This window comes from Macrobrachium nipponense, chromosome 39 (assembly GCF_015104395.2).
Source record: "Macrobrachium nipponense isolate FS-2020 chromosome 39, ASM1510439v2, whole genome shotgun sequence".
Lineage (NCBI taxonomy): Eukaryota > Metazoa > Arthropoda > Malacostraca > Decapoda > Palaemonidae > Macrobrachium > Macrobrachium nipponense.
In genome coordinates, this window is record NC_061099.1 from 38,907,181 (window position 1) to 38,931,358 (window position 24,178).

The following is a 24,178-nucleotide window of genomic DNA, read 5'->3' on the forward strand; positions in this document are numbered from 1 at the left end:
CATGCACATATCATGTGTATTTACGTACCACAGTGTTTTATGATTTTATGTAGTAGGAGTTTTGTAAGAGTATGGTAGACTAATATTTTAATTTATCTTTGAAAAAAATTGCAAATCTTGATATCATGTATTCTAGAAAATAGAAAATATGGGTTTCCATAAGGAGTTATTTAAAGACTGATTGAGGATTAAGAATGTTCTATCTCTTATGATCCACACTCACTTCCAGTGACATCTGATTGTGTACAGTTAGAATTTATAGTGATTTAATTTTAGAATAATAACCTTAGTTCTATATGACCCTTGTTGTTATGTTAATGGTATACTAATGACCTCTTTCTCTCCGCAGGTCTCCGATGACCTGGGGTACGTCATCTACTCGGCCCTCGGGAGCTTCTACATTCCGAGCTGCATCATGATCTTCGTCTACATTCGCATATACTACGCTGCAAAAGCCAGGGCGCGGAGGGGCGTCCCGAAGAAGAAACCCACTCCCGCGGGGGGCGCGGGAAATCGCCCCGCTCCGACGTCTAAACCTGCGAACAAACCTAGTGGTAATACGACTAATACTACCGCTCCTACCAGCGTCGCCCAAAACACAACCACCACCACTAGCTTCAGTAAAGCCCCGCCCGCTCCCAAGGCCGCCCTCGGAAGCGACGACTCTCGAAACGGCGCGGCAACGGAGCGGACGGGTTTGCTCAACAAGAAAGTGCTCATCTGCGACGTTCGGGTGCACGAGGAAGAGCCGGGCTCGAGGTCGGACACTCCGACGATGAACCCGGACGACGAGACGCCGTTGCGCACCGTCAGCCAGCAGGTCGACGCCGACCACAGGAACCACAGCATCAAGAGCGAGAACGGCCTCTACCTGGGCCCGATGGGGCCCGGCAATCCGGACCTGACGATCGGTCTGCCAACGCCGTCGGCGCCGCCGACGCCCATGCGGGAGCCGAATGGGGGCAACATGGCCATCACGGTGGCCTCCCCCGCGAACTCCCTGAGAAGGGGCGTGCCCGCGAACTCGATGGACGGCGACCAGATGAGCGACATCGATCCGTCGTCGTCTGATTCGGGGGTCGTGACGAGATGTTCGGTGGTGAAACCCTTGAGGTTGCGCTTCTGCCATCCGCTACTGGGCAAGAAACTGACGAAGCCCAAGAGGGAGCTCATCGACATGGGTCGCGTGTCGACGCCCAAGGCCTTGGAGCCGGAGAAAGAGAAGAGGAGACTGGCCCGCAAGAAGGAAAAGCGGGCCACCCTCATTCTGGGGTTGATCATGGGGTCCTTCATCGCTTGTTGGTTCCCCTTCTTTTTCATGTACATCCTGGGGCCGCTGTGTCCGGCCTGTCACATTCCCGTGTACGCCTTCGACCTGGCGTTCTGGCTCGGGTACATGAACTCCGCCTTTAACCCAGTCATTTACACGATCTTCAACAAGGATTTCAGGCGGGCATTTCGGAAGATTCTCTTCAAGTAGACGCTTCATTTCCGTGGAAAAAACTGTTCGTTTCTCTGAAATTTTGCTCATTCTCGTTAGACAAAGAGGCCGTCGGATGTCACCCGAAAACGAAAGGGGACTCCCCACACTGTCTTTGGCGGCAGAGAGTGATCACTTCCTGAAAGAGTTGAATACATTAGAAAAAAATGACGAAAGAATTTTTTCGCGTTGTTATTTACGATATATTTTTTATTTACCGTGTGATGTTAACCTTTAGTTTCACAGTTCTCCGCAAAGATGAAAATGTCTATATATATTTTCGTCACAAATAATAATAAACGGGATGTGGACCAACGAGTAAATTATGGGATCAATCAGTGTGCTTTTAGAAGAAGAAAATATTTGTAAAGCGTGAGAAACAGAGTGAATGTTGGCCTCTCTCTCTCTCTCTCTCCTCTCTCTCTCTCTGTCTCTCCTGAGGAAGTACCTGAAAGACCTTGAGGCTTCTCTCTTAGGACGCGTGAGAGCGTGTAAGGGGGTATGAGATGACGTAACTTCTCCTGAAGGAGGAGTTACCGCTGGAAACGAAGGTGCAAGAATTGACGAAATCGTGGAGGAAAGAAGAAGAAGGATTACGTACACATTGCGCTTTGAACCACATACGTCTTTATCATTTATTGTATAAACTTCCTAAGTGTTGTCGAATATTATAGTGAAATAGCTTTACAGAGTTAAAGATAAATGCAGTGTTACCGCCGTTTTGTGCATGGCGATGCATTATTATAAATATTATAAATATAAATATACATATATATGAATATATATGGATATGATAGGTAACAATTTTATTTGGTGATTATTGCATTCTTTACGAAAGTGGTCAGAACAAACGAGAGTTGTCAGAACGAAGTAAGACGATGTCAGATCGTTGGTGCAGCTGCGTCTTTGTTTTGTCGGTTTCCTCATCCTCTCATTTCGTCTATAATTTTTTAAATTTTTTTCTTTTTTATCAGTCCCTTCAGTTGTCCGTCGAAAGCATCACCAACGAAACAAAACTGTAAAGGGAAAGGGAAAGGAAGGAATTTGATGTTGGAAACATCGTCTTCGTCATCTTGAATTTGTACATTATACTATTTTGGTTTCTACCTTTCCTACCCCCTACCCCCCTTCTCACCTTACCCCAGCCCGCAGAGGATAGACTGTTGATAGGTTGGTCAAGGTTTGATTAGTTGATTATTTATTTTTGAGTAGCTGTGTAGATCTCTGCAATAAAAAAGAAAAAAATAAACCGAATCGTGGTGAGATTCGTTCCTTAGCGTTTTCATCGTGCAAAAAGAAATGCACCCTTGAGTCTCTGCTGGAGAGAAAAAATAGCAGTAACAAAGCAACGTTCGCTCCGTGACTAACCTCCAGCTCAGCACTCAGGTTTAGTACTCTTTTTAGTGGTTGCTGTGTAATCAAGTTATATCTCTAGTGTTCAAATTGTACAACTTGTAGTTGGCAATGTGACCCGTAGTTCGACACACACACACACTACAAGACTCTCCAGTCGTCGAGGAAAAACCATCGTCTCGCGAGACTACGTACTACACAGAAGGCCATGAATATTTTTGTATTGGTGACCCTCTTTTGAGATCTTTTCTACTAAGTTTTTTGAGTACCTTCTTTTTCCCCAAGGACATTGTTTGATCGCATAATCGTTTCCAAATAGTCACAGGAACTGTTTTTATAACTTTGATTTCTACTTGAAGCCAAGTCGAACGTTTCCTTGCTTTCGAACATTTTAATAACCAAGTACAATATCCTGTTGAAGTGATTCGTAGTCTTCTCGTTCATGAAATGGTTCATATATATCCGCTGGGTCGTCGGACATAGTCCTCTGGTAGTAGAGAATGCCAGCAACTCTTGAATTCATCGTATTCCTTTTGCGTCTCCGTAAGAATGATGATGAGATTATCCATAAAGCCATTGCAGTGTGTATTTAATTCCAAGAGTTCACCAAAGGAGGAATGACGAATTGCCTTAGATAGTTACTGTTTAGACGTTAGTACGAGACTTGCAGTCAAATACGCAACTGGCGCCGCTCTTTTCAATGAGTCCAGTTTAACGTGTTCTTGTTTTTGACGACTTCGTTCAACCCTCGGGCGGCTGCCTGCGCGCGCATGCGCAAGCACCTTGACGGTCACCGATGGGGTTCTACTATTCAAATGACGCTTAAATAAACGGCTCCTCTCGAGCCGGAACTATAATTTTTAAATGGTTTTAGCACTTGAGTGTATGCGCGTGTGTAATACGTCAGAGATGCATCATCCGTGCATCTGGGTATAAAAGCGTTAACGCGTGCATGCGTTTGCTAGACTCATCGCCACTCACGGTTCATTCATAAGGCACCTCTCGAAAACATATGCGCATCGCCATCGACTCCATCATCACCGAGATCACCGCTATCATCATCATTATCATTGCCATCGATTCGATTCGATCACGGTCATCATCATCCACCATCAGAATCATAGACCATTCGCCATCAACGGAGAACACCATCGTATTATCACCGATCCCATTATTAGTACCATTATTATCAGCAGCACCGAATGGAAAGGCGCTAAAAGGATGTGAGTGTCATTGCCACGTCTTGAGATACAACTCCCTCGTATTATATAAATCCTTATATATATATCATCACTGCCTTTACTACTGTCGTTAGAGCAGACATAACATTTATTACGGCCATCATGGCTAACGATGAAAAGGCTATCTATGTTTGGCACCGGGAATCGGGTCATGCTTTTATCTCTTTATTACAAGTTCGGTTCGTATTTGCATTCCGGCTTATTCTTAACCGCGTTCTGGCCCTGTTTTGGCTTCCATTTAGGTTGAGTCACGCTACGGTCTGCTACGTATCGCTTCTTTGTTAGTTTTTTTGTGATATCTTGATATCTGAAGCAAGTTATAAACTAATGGCTTAAAGGAATGCATTTGAAAACGAATAGCGAACGTTATTTACGAGTCTGGAAATAGAATATATATATATATATTATATATAGATCTATATATATATATATATATATCATATATATATATATATATATAATATATAATTGAACAAGTCTACTATTAAGTATTCATTCGTTCCTGGTTATCCTTCATCATTACGTTAACTCCATAGTAAACGTTAGCCATTGGTCACGCAGTAATAAATGTGAAAGCCTTGCGCTAATGGATGGGAATGCAGATGTTGTTGAATGAAGAAAACATATATAGTCCTAATTTAGTTTTCTGTAGAACGGCTGTGATTGTATTTTTCAGACAACTGCACCGACAACACGCATTTTCGTGGTCGTGTTACGAAATGAATTCCTGGTTTCGTAAACAGTTAACTGATTCTGATACTAAACTCCGTCGTGAGGCAGTTGACGTCTTCAGGAGGAATTGATCGAGATTCGTCTGTATTTGTGTGACGTCGTTTTCCAAAAAGGTTTTTATATCAATGCACATCACTGTCGTGTTGCCGGTGCTTCTCTGTCTCGGTAGAACCTTCCGTAAGTCCCTCTAATCAGCCACCAAAGAATCGTCACAGATCATACCTGGATTAGGCCACGAGTCTCGGCTCCGTTAATCCACCTGTCTTTGTGAACCTTTAGCGTTTTTTCTGGTGAAAAGAGCAGAAATATCGGCCTACTTGACTGCAAATCTTTCTATGCCTGCGAATTTTATGCTTACGGTTTTTAGCAGAATACGGATGAGTTACGGACACACACGCACACACACACACATATATATATATACGAAATAGAGACACACTCACGGGTATATATCCTTTGCACGAAACTTGTCTGGATCATCGAGGATTATTTACATCCATTACGCTTTTGTCTCTTCCCATTATCACCAGTTTTGAAGACAGACTGTAATGTTCATCTTAATTTCCTAAATTTATTGCCATTAAATCTTAGAATTGAAATTCTGTTGGGATTCATATATGACAAAATTGAACGCTTATGAACTCTAGGAACGGAAATAAATAAATGTTTAAGTTAATATGTTTCTTACTAATGTTCGTTATTAGAATTCCAAAGTCTCTTCTTTCAAGGTTTAGCTGATAGGTAAGAAAATTATCTAAAATTATTCCAGCGCCTGAAGATCGGCTAGAGACTCTTTACCAAACATTTTTAAAGGTTTCCTTGCTCTGTAATCATTATTTACGATCAGGAAAGGTGTCTTCAATCTTAAACAACCTTAAAGGATCTCATCAAGGTCTGTCGGTTTAGTTCCTAGACAAGTAAAAAGCAAAGTTTCGAGAAAATAAGAAAAAACACGGCGTGATTCACTTGATTCCACACAGCGGTCCACCTAATCCATCCATCCATTCATTCACGCCCTTCAGAATATACCATTTTTCAAACACTGGATAGTAGTACATGCAAATGAACAAACCACACTGTAAAACACACAGGCATCACGGCACTCCATTTTACGCATCATCTTCCTCGCGCATCAATGGCATAATCCACATATGCAATGGTCACCATCACGTGTGTGTGTGCCCTGTGTATGTAACTCATCTTTGAGTCTTGGCCCTGTTACGGATCACCTGAGCCCAGTCTGTGACAGATGGCCTACCCTGTTCCAGTTGTCTCTTTCATACCCCCCACCCCACCCATACCCCTCCACGCCCCATCCGCAATTCAGGGCATGGCACCTAATCTCGCGCTGGTGCACTGTCCTTCAATTCGTCTCGCATATGAGCCCCCTACCGACACCACCACCCACGGACCTTCCCTCCCCCACGTGACTTCTTCTCCTCCTCCTCCCCCTCTCCCCCCCTTGACAAATACTACATATCATGACGTAGGAGTCTCTCTTTTTCCCGTCACGTTATACCTTTCGTGGTACAGGATATTCGTATATTCGTGCCCGCTTTTTTTTTCTGGAAATGCTTCGTGTCTTTTGCTTCATCTGTCTATTGGTGTTTTTTCGTTTCCACTTTCCACTCATGTACAGATGGTAATCAGTAGTTTAAAAAAAAATAAAGAGTATTGTCATCAATTTCGTGCGAGGTCAAACCATGCGAGCTGTATTTGTAATTTAAATTGACGAAATATGTCACTGAAGTACTTTCGTATGTACCTGAAGTACCAGGATCTGTGTTTATTTTGGTGCATTTAAAGGGAACCACTTCTATAAATTTCACGTCCATCAGGCTTTGATAGAAAATGTTTATTCAGGAACTCTTTACAATTCATAGTCAAAAAGACTTTCCTTAATCTCCTCCTTTCAATTCGCGCATTGTTATTGTGGTTTATCGGGACCAGTTCCGCCAGACTATAATAGAACTTATATCTTTCCTTTTCCTTATTTGTCTGATCTTCTCTCCCATGACCTTGAAAATCGTACTCGTCAGTGTCTCCTTGTTCCTCGCCATTCATCCATCGAATTCAACTCTCTCTTTCTCTTGACTGGAGGGGTAACTCATTTTGTAGTTGTAATTGTAATAGACTATTTAATGTTTATCATGCCGTAGGTTGTGGAAACTAATAGAAGAGCACATTATCACCATTTATTTTTCAAATTACCGCTGACGCTACAGAGGACAGACGTCTTTCGTAACTTTGAAAGGAGGCAAAGTTTTCTCAACACTTCACGAACTGGAAAAGAAACCAATAGATAAATATAATCACAATTCAGACAATATATTTCTGAAGAAAAAAACAAATGCATACAGTATTTTCTTCCCTACATCGAATTTTATCATCAACAAGAAACAAGGCTGAAAGAGCCGTTTTATGCAGACCTCAGCATATTTTGTTCCTGCAGACGACTGCCAATGAATCTCTCTCTCTCTCTCTCTCTCTCTCTCTCTCTCTCTCTCTCTCTCTCTCTCTCTCTCAATTTGAATGTCGCGGGAATTGCATTAGATTTATCATGGAGCATAAGGTCATGGTATCCATGACAGCCAAAAATTATTTTATACCTTTCAGAAAGCTGACTGTAATTGGAACTTTCTCCCTCACACGTCTTGTTCCCGCTCTGTACTCCTCCCTTCTTTATTATTCCCGAAGTTCGGTTCCAAATTGACAGATCTCTGTTCCAGTCGCTTCAGACGCACGGGAACTCATTGCGCATGCGCAAGAACACAAGCAAGTCAAGTCGAGTTCCATTACGTGATCTTTCATTTAGAATTAGTCTACCTCAAAGGACATGATGAATATATTGCAATGGCCGGCGGGAACTTTCGCCAAAAACCCTCAGAAACATCGAACTCTCTGATTTGCTTGACATATTTTGAAGGACGAGATCTTAGATTAATGGTTGACTCGGTTGCCGAATCACATAGAATTGTACTGTTTGTTTTCTGCAGTGAGTGTGTGCGTGTGTTTGTGCGTGCGACTGCGTGTGCGGGTATGTTACTATAACGATATAAGATATTTTCAAAAGATATTATGAATTTGATACTGCTTTTGTCAGGACAGGGAAGAGAGGGTCTTTCTTGCCTGTTCGCTTTTGAGTTCGTAGCAATTTCGAGTTTACTGTGGATTGAAATGATGTTTCTATCCATTTTGGGTGTGATAAGAAATTCATAGTTATGTAATGCATTTTGTGATAAGATTCTCATTCAATGTATTCTCTTGCTTGTGAGATTCATAACATGTCATGCACTGTACAGGAGCACCGTTTTCCAGTTGAGACTCTGGACTCCAGAACAGAAGTTTATGGAAAGGTAACAGCTGACAGTTACAAAGATAGTTACCATTTTATGTAATTCTTAAATATTTTTACTGTTAATTTATTATTGTACGCTTGAAATTCAGCTAAATGTGTTCATATTTCACTTGTACTTGGTCATATTCTGATGTATTTGTATTAAAACTCTTATTTTTACTCTGGAAAAATTACATGGTATATATATTTTCATTACACGCTTATATGCAATCAGTTATATTCACAATTTATTCAGCGTGAAAGAAATAAATTCATTTGGTATCCAAAGGGAAATATATTCGTATAGAACTAAAGCATTCTTATTTCTAATTCTTAGCTGAATCTTTTTTAAGCTAACTGTTCTTCACGTTTTGAGTTATACTTACATTGCATTTATATTGACTTGCAGTGAATCAAGTTTTTATGTTACACATCCATTCCACAATTTAAGTTTTTCTGATTATAAAAATGGTTTTTTGTGGACTGAATATTATTGTAATTCAAAAAGCAGTGATTAATTTCACTGTGGTTTCAGTGATGTTTCTTGGTTTGTTCATGATAACATATTTCCATGGTAAGAAAATTGGTCATTCATGTAAAGCAATAAATTAAATCAGATTTATGCTTCCTTTTTCCTATCTTTCTATCCATCTATCTATTAGGTAAAGTCAAAATTCTATTATTTAAGCTTTGCTTTTCAGTATCCTCACACGATTCAGACCTGATAAGCTACGAAATTTGATAACCCGAAAATTCCCAAGATTTTTTTTTTTATCTGTCTATATGATATTCAACTCTGAAAAGTTTGGTGTGTATGTTTGTACACCGGAAGTAAAACGAGGCTGGCGTTGCCCGTAGACTTCCCCTTTCCCCCCTCTCCCGACTCTCAAATTCCATCTCCCTTCTCCCCCCTACCCACGTGCCCTCCCCAAAAATTTAAACGTTGGTTCACGGGTGGTCTAGTATTCTATATAATACAGTTATATCTAGAAACCCTACCCCACCCTCACCCCCACCTCACAAAAAAAAAAAAAAATCTATTGACGGTCATAGTCGTGAGAGAAAATTTCCATTTTTAATCCCAGAAGCTAAATTAACTCCATTGCAAGAACATTGACATGCAAGACACCAATATCTGATTCGAATTCAATTATTAGCGAGGAGCCTGAAAAACGAGCTTATTCTGGAATCTCTCTCTCTCTCTCTCTCTCTCTCTCTCTCTCTCTCTCTCTCTCTCTCTCTCTCTCTCTCTCTCTCTCTCTCTCCATGACAAGAATATGCAAAAGTGTTTTCTTGTTGACATTTTTTGTCTTGTACATAAACGAGTATGTATATTTCTTATGGTGATTGGTCAAGATTGTAGATCTTACTACATCAGAAAATCCCTAACTTCATTCACTTATTGTTATGGTGCTTTAATTCTAAAGGTATTTGTAATACTTGATATAAGTTACCAATTGGGACAATGATTTTATTCCATAAACAGATTCATATTTCTTTCTAACATAAATTATGACATACTGGGTGAAATGAAGAGTTTGAGAGGCAGGCGTGATAGCAAAGTAGTTGTATAAGTTACTTATATTTTGGGCGTGTCTCCTGAGAACACATTATTCATAAGTAATGAAGAGTTTTTGTCATTCATCTAAAGGTTTTTATTGGTCGTCTGTCCTGTCATGATAACCACAGCTCGTCAACGAGCACTTGACGAGTGGCGGGGAAGTTTGTTACTCCTTGTTAGTTAAAGAGGTAAAGTTATAAAGATAATCGAGTTATCAGCCGATGATGCTGAAGTGTGTGTTTCTTTATAAAAGTGGAAATAATAATAATAATAATGATAATATGTCCGTTGTTACTGAAGTGAACTCGTAACCAGAAAATCTGTTTCGACTTTTTTTCTATTTTCGTGTCAACAGAATTTCTCGTTACCTTGAAGCGATGTTATCAAGTTAAAAAAAAAAGAATATATTGATCTTTGATTTTTCCTGCTTATGTGTTATAAGGAAAATATATTTATATGGTTTTTAAACTACATTCATTATGTAAACGGTGCTATATTGTGACCAAGTTGATTAAGAGAACTTTATGGTTAAGACTTGATTTTTTTTTCAATGACACGAAAGCATCACTTGTATAAACGGTTAGGGATTTTTTTTATGTCTTTTTTTTTTTTTTTTTTTTTCTTTTGGAGATTTCTTGTGTAGGAGTCATTCATGATTTGCTCATCTGCTTTTGTGAATAGGCAGTAATCATCAGCGTGTCCACACGTTACCTGGCTTACTCAGAGGACGGCTTGAAGATATATAGACTTAGATTCCCGAGACTAAGGCTTCGAAAGAAAGAAAGAAGGAACGGAAAAAAAGTCTCTAATTGTCTCTCTTTGTCTCTGACGTCAGACCCCATCACAACCTCCCCCAACCCCCACAAAAAAAAAAAAAAATGTCGATCTGGCCCGTGACTAATCCAGGTAATATGGAGGGGAGGCACAAGTTATAATAATGATCTGTGCGTCCCTGTGTTTAGGATATGTAGTTCATTGTGTTATTATACTCTTGTTTATCGTATGCCATTTCAATCTTTCCCAAGATCGTATCATATATTTCAGCAGTTGTATATGTTGTACATATGTTATTTTAGCAAAGCAACAAATTCATGGTCTCATTGTAAGCATTAAGAAAAAAGAATCAAAGTGAATATATAGGTTTCCATCTGAGGATTTGTTTCAATTCTAACCTCCTCCTCCTCCTCCTCCTCCTCCTCCTCCTCCTTTTCATGCGAACAGAGTCGCATAATCAAATGATTATCTCCATCCTTCACGAGCATGGAGTCTTTGAATGGAGCCGCGATCTAATGAGTTATCAGCTTCCAATAACTAATTTCGTCACGCGAGAAAGGCAGAGGGAGGGGAACTGGTTGGTATGTATTTTTAGAATACGGAAGTCTTGCTCCACCAGTCCGTGGCTGTTATTTCCACATTGTCTCAAACGTGACGCGGAGTTGTATTCGGGTGCCTCGTGAGATGACAAAAAAAAGTAATAATAATAGGATAAATTTTTAAGAATTAAAACAAAAGAGAAGTGAAAAAATTTAGATTTATAAACACCGTTTGAAGAAAAAAGATATTTCTGGTGGTAGAAATTCACTCTCGACGTTCGGAAGTCACGTATAACCGTTGGTCCCGTTGCTGAATAACCACTGGTTCCATGCAACGGAAAAACACCATACAAACAACCAAAGAAAAAGATATTTGATAATAATAGTATAAATTTAAAAGATTAAAACAAAGAGACGTGAAAAAATTTAGATGTATAAACACCGGTTGGGTTCTGAAATCTAATTCAATGTTGATTTGATCGTATGAACTTTAGGCAGCAAGCCTAGCACTTGGGGGTGGGGGGAGGTTGCTTTGGGGCCAATCATCGCTTGAAGGCACAATGGAAGATTGAATAACTGACTGGACAGCAAGTAATAACTGAAAAGATTGAACAGCAAGACTGCAATATGGAAGCGGGAATAGAGGTAAGTTAAAAGCTAAAAACTGAGTGCAGTTAAGGTCCGAAAAAGCGCTGCAAACACCCTTTATTTATCCCAAAATTGCCAAGATTTAAAAATGACGTCACTGGTTAACGAGAAGAATTTTTAAGAATGAAATTCACCATTCATCAATGCATACAAGGGGTAAGCTTTAAAAGCATAATATGTGTAGAGAACATTTGGAGGCGGTTCAAAGACTAACTAGAAGATGAAGTAAGGAAAACATCATAAAATGGTTAAGTGTAATGAACTTCGGTTCCTATTAATGCAGCCAGAACGAAAGAAAAGAAGCATTTATGCAAATATGGAAATATCCAGTCCGGCCACTTAGCATATTCTAATCAGGTGTATCTGTACGGGCATTAGTCAACACGAGGCTATCAATCAATTGCGGATTTACCGTAATTGACCTCGTGTAGCAAGTGGGTCAAGTGCAAACATTCGAAGTTGTAGAGGCACCATCAAGAAAAGGCGTGCCACCTCGGTGGCCGCGAGTTCGATTCTCGGGCATTCCATTGAGGGGTGAGAGATGTGTATTTCTGGTGATAGAAGTTCACTCTCGACGTGGTTCGGAAGTCACGTAAAGCCGTTGGTCCCGTTGCTGAATAACCACTGGTTCCATGCAACGTAAAAACACCATGCAAACATACAAACCAACAAGAAAAGGCGTGTTGACGTGCCACCTCGGTGGCCGCGAGTTCGATTCTCGGGCATTCCATTGAGGGGTGAGAGATGTGTATTTCTGGTGATAGAAGTTCACTCCCGACGTGGTTCGGAAGTCACGTAAAGCCGTTGGTCCCGTTGCTGAATAACCACTGGTTCCATGCAACGTAAAAACACCATACAAACAAACAAGATATGTGGCAGGGTATCAACCATTAACCCATCACCCATTTTACTGTAACTTTAAAATTAAGGGACAAAAAAACAAAAAAAAAAAAGTGAAAAAGGAAGATACTTCCCTTAATCTGAAATTATATCACTGCTAATACTGCAGTATCCTTTTAAGGATGTTCGGTCAAGATACATCAGATGGTTGGGCCAGGAATAGGGTGAATTTACTACGGGTGATTAAATAATATACCGAAATATGTCACAAGGTCGCTGTGGCCATCTGTAGTACATTTAAGTAAAGGCAATTATCGGATTTCACCCCTCTCCCCCCCCCCCCCCCCCCCCCCCCCCCCGCCCCCCCCACCACTCCCGATACTTGCATAATTGCCATCTGAAGCCCCCTAGATTTATTGTTAAGTCATAGAATGTAAAATAAGGTTGTTTCAAGACTACCATTAGAAAGACTCCATATTATTGATACTCCATAGTATTGATGAATGGCAAATTATGGTTATACAAAAGTTCCCCTGAATGAAATGAGGATAAAAAAGAAATAATGAACACCATCCGTCATTACTGAAAACGGAAGTGAAAGATAAAAGAACAACGGAGTTTTATTTCATAGTAATAACATACATTGGCTACTCAGCTCCGCTAGAAGAATGTTTACAGAATCCCTTGGGAAAAAAAAAATGGGACGAGGCAAAATATTATAATTGCGTCAGTTCGTCTTACGAGAACTACATTGCTGTAGAGACTGCTGAAGGCTCTCCACCTACTTACATTGCCGTGACCTTGTGCCACTGAAGGGTCGAGATCCTTATTCTATATTCCTTGGGTCGAGATGTGTATTTCTGGTGATAGAAGTTCACTCTCGACGTGGTCCGGAAGTCGCTTAAGAAGCCGTTGGTCCCGTTGCTGAATAACCACTGGCCCCATGCAACGTAAAAACACCATACACACAAAGCCATGATCTTGTGGGTATTAAGAGTACTTTGAAAATTAAATGCTATGCTGAGAGATATCAAAATTCCTTTGAGAATTCTACAAAAATTAACTGGTAATGATTAATGTGGAAGCTTCACGTAGGAAGACTCCGATACTGAAATCATAATTGTAAGACAGTGATTTTTACTTGCTGATTATAGAGTAGACCATTGGTAATGAGGATAATTGTATGATTGAATTATGGCATTAGTGATTGAAGGTATATTATACGTATGTACGTATGCAAATTATATATATATATATATATATATATATATATATATATATATATATGTGTGTGTGTGTGTGTGTGTATACTATATATGTATATACATATATATTCATACATATATTCATACATACATAGGTGTATATATACAGATAGATAGATAGATAGATAGATCATTTATACAACGAAAGTGTCGAACCAAAGACAAACAGACAACAACAAAAAATTTAAGCAAATGTTGCTTCTTCGCAGAGACAGCCATTACTAAGGTAAGTAAAAAAGCAGGCAAGGTAAGTCAAAAGAATCCTCAATAGCTCACTTGTAATCCCTTAATGAGCAACGAACACTCCACACTTAATTTTTAATTTCTTTGCCAGACACGGGATGGTATTGAATGCTTACTTGAACTACTCTACCTTCAATATAAAATTGTGACCATTCATTCGATTAGGAAATTGGCTGTGGCATCTTTATTATTTTCTCTCAGAAGAGATTGATGAGCATGGATGCGCTCAAGTGGCGTGGTCGGTTTGGTGTTGGTCTGCCACCTCGGTGCCCTCGAGTTCTACTCTAGGGCATTCCATTGAGGAGTGAGAGATGTGTATTTCTGGTGATAGAAGTTCACTCTCGACGTGGCTAGGAATTCAAGGAAAGCCGATGGTCCCGTTGCTGAATAACCGCTGGTTCCATGCAACGTAAAAACACTATACAAACAAACAAATAAATTGACATAAAGCCACTTACGAAGCCACTGAAAACAAAGAAAACCGGAAATAAATAAGCACTTAAAACAATGTTTGGGTTATTTTCTTATACAAAATGTTATGTATTTGGTATAATCTGACCAAGTTTCTTCAGACTGTAAGCAAATTGGAATAATCTTCACCTGGATAAATAAGGCAGGTAATGAAATTTTTATTTAAATTACGAAAGAAATTAATGTTTATTCATACTCATACATAGTGTGTATATATATATATATATATATATATATATATATATATATATATATACTTTATATACATACATACATACATGCATGTATATATACATACATTATGTATGTGTATATATATATATATATATATATATATATATATAAGATATATATATATATATATGACGGTAACCCCATTGTCCACCTCTTTCTAAGTCAACCAGTTTTACTCTGACTGGCCGAAAATGGAAGGAGAGATTAATCCCAATTTTCATCCGGCTCCTCTCTTGAGCCGACCCAAGATCTTCATGAATTTGGCGCAAGATAACAATTCCTTCGTTAGGAGGGAATGTAATTGGTCGATGTCTGACCCTTTCCGAACAGTCAGTTCACTTGCTTTTAAGTTGGAAATACTCCAGTTTAAGATATTTATTCATCAGCGTTAATTTCCTGCTTTGGATTCCATTTCGCTGGAGATTTCGCGCGCTGGAAAATACCTTAATCCTATCAGGCTATGCAATACGCTATTGATTTCTCCCGTAAAAGCAATTCGGTATCAATTCTAATCGCGTTTTCCGATAATTCCTCCACACGGCGAGTTCCTGTGTTAGCCGCTCGGCTAACAAGCGGCGCTAGTCGTACTACATCTTCACGGAATTGTTCCGTAGTTTCATATCTGGCTATTATTCATTCATTTGCAATCCGCGCCCGGAAATATAACAGACCCCGTCTCTCTCTCTCTCTCTCTCTCTGTTAGTGAAACTCGGTACTACTGTTTGGAACAAGCACTACGACCTCAAATTCTCTCTCTCTCTCTCTCTTTTAGTGAAACTCAGCCGGTATTACGGTTTGGTTTAAGCAATACACCCAATGAAATTAAGTCTTCAAGCTTCTGCAAGGCAAGGTTATCTCTCTCTCTCTCTCTCTCTCTCTCTCTCGCTCTCTCTCTCTCTCTCAGTGAAACTTGGTACTTCTGTTTGGACAAACCATTACACTATGACCTCAAATTCTCAAGCTTCTCAGAGAAAGGTAACTCTCTCTCTCTCTCTCTCTCTCTCTCTCTCTCTCTCTCTCTCTCTCTCTCTCTCTCTCTCTCATTACTGTTTCAAAGGACCTGTGGCTTCAGTGCCAGACGTCTCCCTTTGACTTCATATTGCATTCTATCCTATCTGGTCGCTTTTCTCAGCAAAGGATAATTCTTTACGAATCCCATGATATTGTTGCTTGTTTCACGAGACTATTTTGTTGGAGATACGATATTGCATTGTCCACGCTATTTGTGTGTAACGCATGCATTTTCCTTTATTTTTTACCTATACCTATATATATATATATATATATATATATATACTATATATATATATATATATATATATATATATATATATATACTTGTATGTATATATCTGATTATTCATATTAGTAGTGGTTAAGTAGTATTTTTTTTTATTTCCTGTTGATTTCTACCCTCATATCTTTCTTGGTTGATCGAACCACTTGAACTGATTTTCTGTTTTTATAAACTGCTTTTTTTAAAAAAATCTTAATTTACCTCCTCATTTAATCGTTTATCCATTAATTCCTGTTCGTTCTTTACCCTTCCATATATTCCTTGATTCGCTTCACTCCATTGTTATCGTTAACTTTCCCATTCCAAATCAAGCGTCCCCTTCGCTCGTCTGCTGATAATTGCTCTCCCGTCTACAGTAATGAAATCCGAGCGTTGCTTTTTCTTTATATAAATGAATTATTCTTAAATTCTTGATGTTAAAGCGTTTAGGGGCGTGATTTATAGAACGTAAAATGTGATCGAGATTCTAAAGCTAATGATTAGATTTTGGTGCGTCTCTTATTTTTCGAAAAGTTGAGTAGATGGCCAAGAAAAAATTTCACACACACACACACACACACACACACATATATATATATATATATAATATATATATATATATATATATATATATATATATATATACATATATATATATATATATATATATATATATATATATATATCTTTTCATGTTGATTTAATTCCCTCCTTTATAGAATTCAATTCCCTTATTTCCATATAAAATATCGTCAATGCTAGTTACTTGTTTCTCAAAGTTCAATACCTCTTTTTTTTCACCAAATTACCGACTCATTCCTCCCATATATCGTTCAGGCGTTAATTAGAATTTAGAAAATTTCCGCACTTCCGATGTCTCATCTCTAGGTATCAAAATTTACATCGAATCCAACAAGATGGATAACCTACGAGGCTCAGTTAAACCACTAGACCTGCTTTGAGGACCCGGCGGCAGGTTTTCTTATGATGTATGTATAAAAGGGCAGTCAATCGAATTTGCCAGTCTGCCTAATATGAAAACATACAGATTTGGAAGCTTTTAGATGTAGAGGTGCCATCAAGAAAAGCTTTATACCCAATGTGACGGGCCAGCCAGTCAGCGCAGCCAGTTTCTGGTGCGCCGTTGTAAGGAACGCTCATTACTCGAGAGTCGAGACTAGGTCCAGGTGTTTGTTATTGACACGTGAGACCGAGACCTAAGCATAGCCCGGAATGATCCGTAAATAAACAACTTTATATCGTCGGTATTACTTTTCATAAAGTGATGATATCACCGTTAGAATAAGCTCAGACAAAGTAGATTCTGTGGGAACAGAAAAAGGGTAATTTTTGTCAGTGAGTCTGTTGTTTCTGTGGTGATGGTAGCCTAGAACTATTCTGGTTGATGTGTTCAGTGAGCGTTAGAGGGATGACTATGGGCCCTTTGTAATAGGTGAGGGTAAATGGGAAGGGAGACTGCAAACACCACTTTTGTAACGCCTCCAGTGCATTACTGGCCAATGAGGGACTAGAACATGCAGACAACGTACTTCCAAAGACATAGTCACTGAAAACCTATCAAGAGGAAGCGGTCTTGGGCCAAATGAAGCTATAATTGGACGCTGAGCTACTCTGGTACCTTTATGGGAAAGGAAATGTAACAGCCTGCAAGGCTACCTCCCTCCCTCCATCCTTGCAGTAGCCACTATAAGGCCCTAAGTTGCTGTGAACACAAATTCTGCCAGGCTGTTCCTGCCACTACACCTGTCAACTCACTTGAACCGGCAATATCTGGATTTTAAAAATGGCGCGGAGCATGTTGGGCAATGAAATGACCCTTTCAAAGTCTTATGGAGACTTGTTGCTGGGCATTGTTATGCCCTTCGTTTCACTGTGAATACCGGTCCCGAAAAGAAGCAGGATGCCCCAGGGGAGATGCCACTTCTGTCAACTTAGTGACCTCTGAGGCTAATCTCATCAGTCCTGGCACTAATTAGACTTATTTCTTGTGATGTGGGGCGTGGGTGGGTGGGGGTCTTCTTATAAAAAAATCTAAACTATATTTTTGTCGTCTGACTGCCTTTGGTTCTAATGAAAAAAAATTGACGGTTCTTGCTAACTTTGACGGAAATATAGTTCGGAATTTGTTGAAATTAGGTGTATAAATGCATAAGGTGGTGAACTGTTCGCAATTCTGTGGTTAGCAATTCTAGTCTTCAAGCAATTTATTTGAATCTTTTGCATCAAATTATTTCTTGGAAACTTCATTCCATTTTTTTTAGATAGTATTTCTTATACGGGATCGTTCACTCGGATTTCTCTTCCAATATATAGCGTTCACATCACGATACTGATACCGGGCAGAGGTTAAGAGCCGCCAGTACACCTCACGTGGCATAATTTAGGCATTACTAAGGGGTTTCTGTAGCGTTCCTTTGACTCCTAACTGCATCCACTTTTTGGGGTTTTACTTCCCTTCTCTCTCTCTCTCTCTCTCTCTTTTGCTGTACACCCACTCCAACACTCTTTCCACTCTTAACCACTAACGGCTGAAAGTAACCAACTCGTTGGCTTTTGTAGACCAACTCTTCACAAACAATGCCCTCATGCGGTGCACTGTAAGCATTACTTAAGGATCTTTCCAGGAGTTCCTTCGGCCCTTCACTGCAGCCCCTTCCATTCCTTTTACTGTGCCTCCGTTCATATTCCTTTTCTTTCGTCTTCCTTTCCTCAATCCTCTCTTGACGATTGAATCATAGTGCAACGCTTTGAGGTTTTCCTCCTGTTACGCCTTTCAAGCCTTTCTACTGTAATTTTCCTTTCAGCGCTGAATGACGTAATAGGTGCCAGCGCTTGGCCTTCGGCCTAAATCCTATATTCTCTCTATCTTCACAGAATCTGATGCAACGTTTTGTGACTTCAGTCATTCTCTTTCTCCACAAGACTCGTACTTTGAACTTGTCACACATACATACACACACACACACACACACACAAAAATAAAATAAAATGCGCGGAAGAAGTTTCTGTGCAGCCACGGCCTGGTGGCGGCCTGTGTTTTTAGCACATATAACGTTGCCAGGACCATGGCTTAATTTAACCTTAAATCAAATAAAAACTACTTAAGCTAGAGGGCCAAAGTTCGGTATGTGGCGTGGTCGGTATGGTGTTGGCCTGCCACCTCGTGGCCGCGAGTTCGATTTGGGGGCATTCCATTGACGTGTGAGATGTGCATTTCTGGTGATAGAAGTTCATTCTCGACGTGGTTCGGAAGTCACGTCAAGCCGTTGGTCCCGTTGCTGAATCACCATACTGATTCCATGCGACGTAAAAACACCATACCAATTTGCAGCCCTCTAGCCTTCGTATAGATTATGAGATCTGAGGGGCGGAAGGACGGACGGACAAAAAATCATCAGTAAAAAAAATAATAAAATAAAATGAAAAAAAAAGCTCTCCACGAGATTTTTTTGTACATGTTTCGAAGCTTCCACCCAATCAATACAAGCGACGTTCAAAGTTATCGGAGACCAGCAGCTAGTTTCATTGTGCGCTCTCGTCTTTAAAGTAAATGTGGTAAACCTGGGTGATCACCTGATGAGCTTAGCTGCCACGGAAGGATATTAACTTCATTAACTCCGCCGAACGAGAACGAAGGAGAGAGAGTGACCGATAAGGCTCCTTCGGATTTTGCGCCAAAGGCTTCTTCGGTTGGTCTTCGATCACAAGGCTCCTATTAATAGATGGTGTCGGTTTTAGGGGCGTGAAATGATTTCGCTATTGCCTCGTGAAAAGTGGTTATATTTCTTAGATGAACTTAGAGGAAGCGATTGGAGATAATAAAGATAATTCGTAATAAAAATTAAGACGAAGAGAAAGGATGTATAGTGATTTTCAAATCAGTTCGTTTCATTATTACGCGTGCAATTATTGTTTTTTTTTAAATTGGTATATTTCTTAGCGGAAGCGATTGGAGATAATAAAGATAATTCGTAATAGAAATTAAGACGAAGAGAAAGAATGTATAGTGATTTTCAAATCAGTTCGTTCCATTAATACACGGGAAACTATTCTGTTATTTTTTTCCTTTTGAAAAATCGTTATATTTCTTACCAGAAGCGATTGCATATAATAAAATGTAGACGAAGAGAAAGGTTGCTATGATTTCTTTATCAATTTATATTCATCTCGTAAAGAGAAAATTCCGTAGTAAATTGTCCAATGAATTATGAAAAGGAACACGTAGGGTTATGATTTCAAAGTATGCTGTCTATATTTGTATCTACTTTTATTTTTGATCATTAATTAATTTTTATTTCTATTTCGCAAAAAGCTCTGGTTTCATCCTACTTCTTAATGGTCATCTGGCACAGATTCATATGAGAATGCGCGCGTAATAATAATAATAATAATAATAATAATAATAATAATAATAATAATAATAATAATAATAATAATATATTATTATTATTATTATTATTATTATTATTATTATTATTATTATTATTATTATTATTATTATTATTATCTCTTTATTGCTACCTATGTGTGTGTAGCAAATTTTTTTTTTTTTTTTGTTTTTTTTTTTTTTTTTTTTTTTTGTTTTTGAACGGTTAGAGTTCCTATATTACTTTTGAGTTTTAATTCAAGATCAGGATTTATATGTAACAGTATAAAATCGACAGAAAGATTAATAGACTGTATATCTATGTATTCTTTATTAAAATAATAAATAATCCGCAACCACATGCACACATACAGACGACATACGCAGATACACACATACACACACACACACATATATATACATATTTATATATATATATATATATATATATACTATATATATATATATATATATATATATATATATATATATATGTATATATATATGTATATATATATACATATATATATATATATATATATATATATATATATATATATATATATTTCTTTTAAGTACTTCGAAGGAAAAAATGATTATTGAATCAGTGAACCGGATAAATATTCAAACGAAAATGACCAGAGCTCCTTAGTAAATCAATAGGTAATATAAATAAGGACAAATTTAGAGCAAGTAAGAAATAACCGAAGAAAAAGATCTCAAGATAAGACGTGAGAAATTCGATGAAAATGGACAGATGAAAACAAGAGCATTAGAGAGATAAAAATTTTGTAATTGAAATCATTTTCTAAATGAAACACATTCTGATAATTTACTTACCAAAACTACAAGACAAAACGAACTAAGATTCCCTTTATGTTTAGGATAACTCTCGCTCTCTCTCCCTCTCTCTCTCTCTCTCTCTCTCTCTCTCTCCCTCTCTCTCTCTCTCTCTCTCTCATAAAAGATAGGAGATCGACAATCGCTCCAAGAAGAGAATCACTGTCAATTCCTTGGCGGGAGCCATGTCAGACTCCATACTTCTAATAAAGGTTAATGTCAGACCGTTCAAGTTAAAGGTAGGAAGCCAGAACGAGGGGAACTTCACTCCCTGATCCAGGCTGCCTCTTTCCTGATTTCTTTGTGAGGAACAATTTCGATCCTGCGTGGAACACAGACAGTAGAGATTAGAGATTCGTTCGTGTCTCATTTTCGTCTTTTTGTATGCTCCCCATGGTGCAAAGTTATTCACAATTGCTATCAGTTATTTTAAAACTTTTTAAAACCCCGTCACCTTCACAAGTCTACGTCATGTTGCCATAGCTTATGAAACAATTGAAATTCCCTTTGTATATTATTAAAAAAAAAATGCACAGAGTTCTCACTGTCTGTCTTTGACTTAAAGGTAAGGAGACCCAACCGGCCATCTTATATATATAGGGGATGGGGCCAGCAACCTCACTCATAAAGTCTTTGTGAGGAACAAGAAGACTGTAGTATCTATATATCTCCTTTCTGGCCCCAACCAATCCAAGGGGATAACTCAATTGTTTCTTGTTATCCACTGACCATGTTAATATCCCTGGCTTCCTGTTTCCATCCTAACCTTATTCTTGCTTCCACTCATTGTCAGTTCTTCTTTCCTACCGTTATCCCTACATTAAGGGGTCGGTTGCCTGATGTGCTCCTTCTCCTCCACTGTCTTCTATCAAAGGCATCATCCTTTCATCAAACCTCTGATAGAAATTAATTTCTCGATATAATGTGGTTCGGATCCCACAATAAGCTGTAGGTCCCGTTGCCAGGTAATCAATTGGTTCCTGGCCATGTAAAAATATCTTATCCTTCGGGAGCCAGCCCTAGGAGAGCTGTTAACCTCTTCTCTCCATACCTTCGTCAGATCCCTTCTTGCAAAATAAGGAAATGAAGCCAATTCCTTATTAATAATTTCGAGATACCTTACGTCATATGGAACAGAAACAGTAGCTGTTTTCCAAGACGAGCTATCGGATATCGAGTACCTTAACATAAAGCGTATCCATTTGTGTAGATGTCAGGTTTAATGAATCGCATTAGTTTCGTATGTGGACAAGAATTTATAAAAAAGAAAAAAAAAAAAAAGTACGCGATTGTATGAAAGACATGATTCGTGCTGAAAAATAGCAAGGGAATGTTTACTTCCAAAGTGTTGAAGAGCAGCCCGGTTTATACAATGCTTAATGAACGTTGACTTACAGTGTTGAAGAGCAGCCCAGTATAGTATACAATGCTTAACGAATTCGCGGCGGGAGACCAGAAAAGGAGATGAACAGTGAGGGTTGTTTTGGCGAAAATCACGGCGCATCTTGTCAGATGGAATCCCCGGTGGTTAATTAAGCAACAATAACAAACAGCGCCAAATTGGACACGAGGTGCTTCAAAGAGCTCACTGGAGAAACACCGCGAATTGCGCTGCCGTTGTTTATGCGTATTTCATGGAGGTTAATTAATAGGACTCTTACTTAATTTCAAGTGTCTTGCTAAGTTTTATTAAGGTATCCATGTACTAACCATAAAGTAGGTTTGTTAGAGGCAAGGAGAGTAACGTTAATAGGATTTTTTTCCCTTTTTTTTTTAATCGAAACCCTAGGCCTAGTCCTTTACCTCTCATGGTGTTACGCTAGAGTATATAATAAAAAAAATGTACTTGCAATTCACAGTTTCCTACTTCTATATTATCTTATAATAGCGTCTTGTAGTCCAGCACTTAACCAAGTAATCGTATAAAAGACTAGGCTTACCGCCAATAACTGTGGAAACTGCCGCCTTGCAGTCGTACCTTTTAGTATAAAAGGCTAGGCCCACTGCCAATAACTGTGGTTGATGACAGCAAGGGCATGCGGCCGTAAAAACCCCCTTTTGCAACAAGCCATTCCTGATGATGCCTTTAGTAAAAGGCAGTGGAGGAGAAGGCGCATCAGGCAACCGACCCCTTAATGTAGGGATAATGGTGGGAAAAGAAGTTACACCAACTTATATACAGCTTATATATAATTACATATATGTATTTATACTTGCATATAAATGACCCTCTATGGTTTTCATGGTTCATTACTTGAAAACCTTGGCAATAGACACTATGGTTATATAGGTATATATATATATATATATATATATATATATATATATATATATATATATATATATATATATATATATATATATATATATATATATATATATGTAGGGTTGGTGATGAATAACTAGGCATTAAACTAATAATAAAATCCATATTCCTATTACAAATTTATTGAAAATAAACTAAACATGTTCTTTATTCCATAGGAAAATAAAAAGCACTGCTGAGGCGTCAACCAGTTTTCTCCTACGGCCAGGGACGGGAGGATCTGGACTTCTTGGAGGCCATTCATGAGGTCTGCGTCGTCCCACCCAACGTCCTGGAGGTTGTTGGTGCAACCACGGACCCACTAGTTGCTTTATGTTATAAAGCATAGTGTTTTATCATTCCGGGAAGTCACAGCTCAGATGGTTTGTTTACTTTTTGACGACGACAACCACGGTACGAAGAAGAACGTGTGTGACACCAAGAGTACGGAATGACGTCGACTTCTTTGGAAGGTCGACGACAAACTCAGAAAAGTCGACGGAAATTTCGCTAATGTGACAGCGCCTTAGTACCTAATTCAGCTGTCATTTTGCGGATCGTTATTCGTATCCACACGGACGGCCGTAGTAAGCCCCGTTAGTGTTGCCCTGTTTAAAATAAGAATATTTTCGTCGTGACTGGAATGATACTG

At 38.9% G+C, this 24,178-nt stretch overlaps 1 protein-coding gene across 1 annotated transcript in view; it reads left to right on the forward strand.

Annotated features, from left to right (window-relative positions):
• The window catches only part of LOC135210312 (alpha-2A adrenergic receptor-like), a 361,890-nt gene extending 357,435 nt beyond the window's left edge, over positions 1 to 4,455 (forward strand). Inside the window, exon 2 of the mRNA XM_064243194.1 lies at positions 350 to 4,455. Coding sequence (XP_064099264.1) covers positions 350 to 1,480 — 1,131 coding nt within the window. The 3' untranslated portion in view covers positions 1,481 to 4,455. The remainder of the gene's footprint in view (positions 1 to 349) is intronic.
• Positions 4,456 to 24,178: the final 19,723 nt, after the last annotated feature.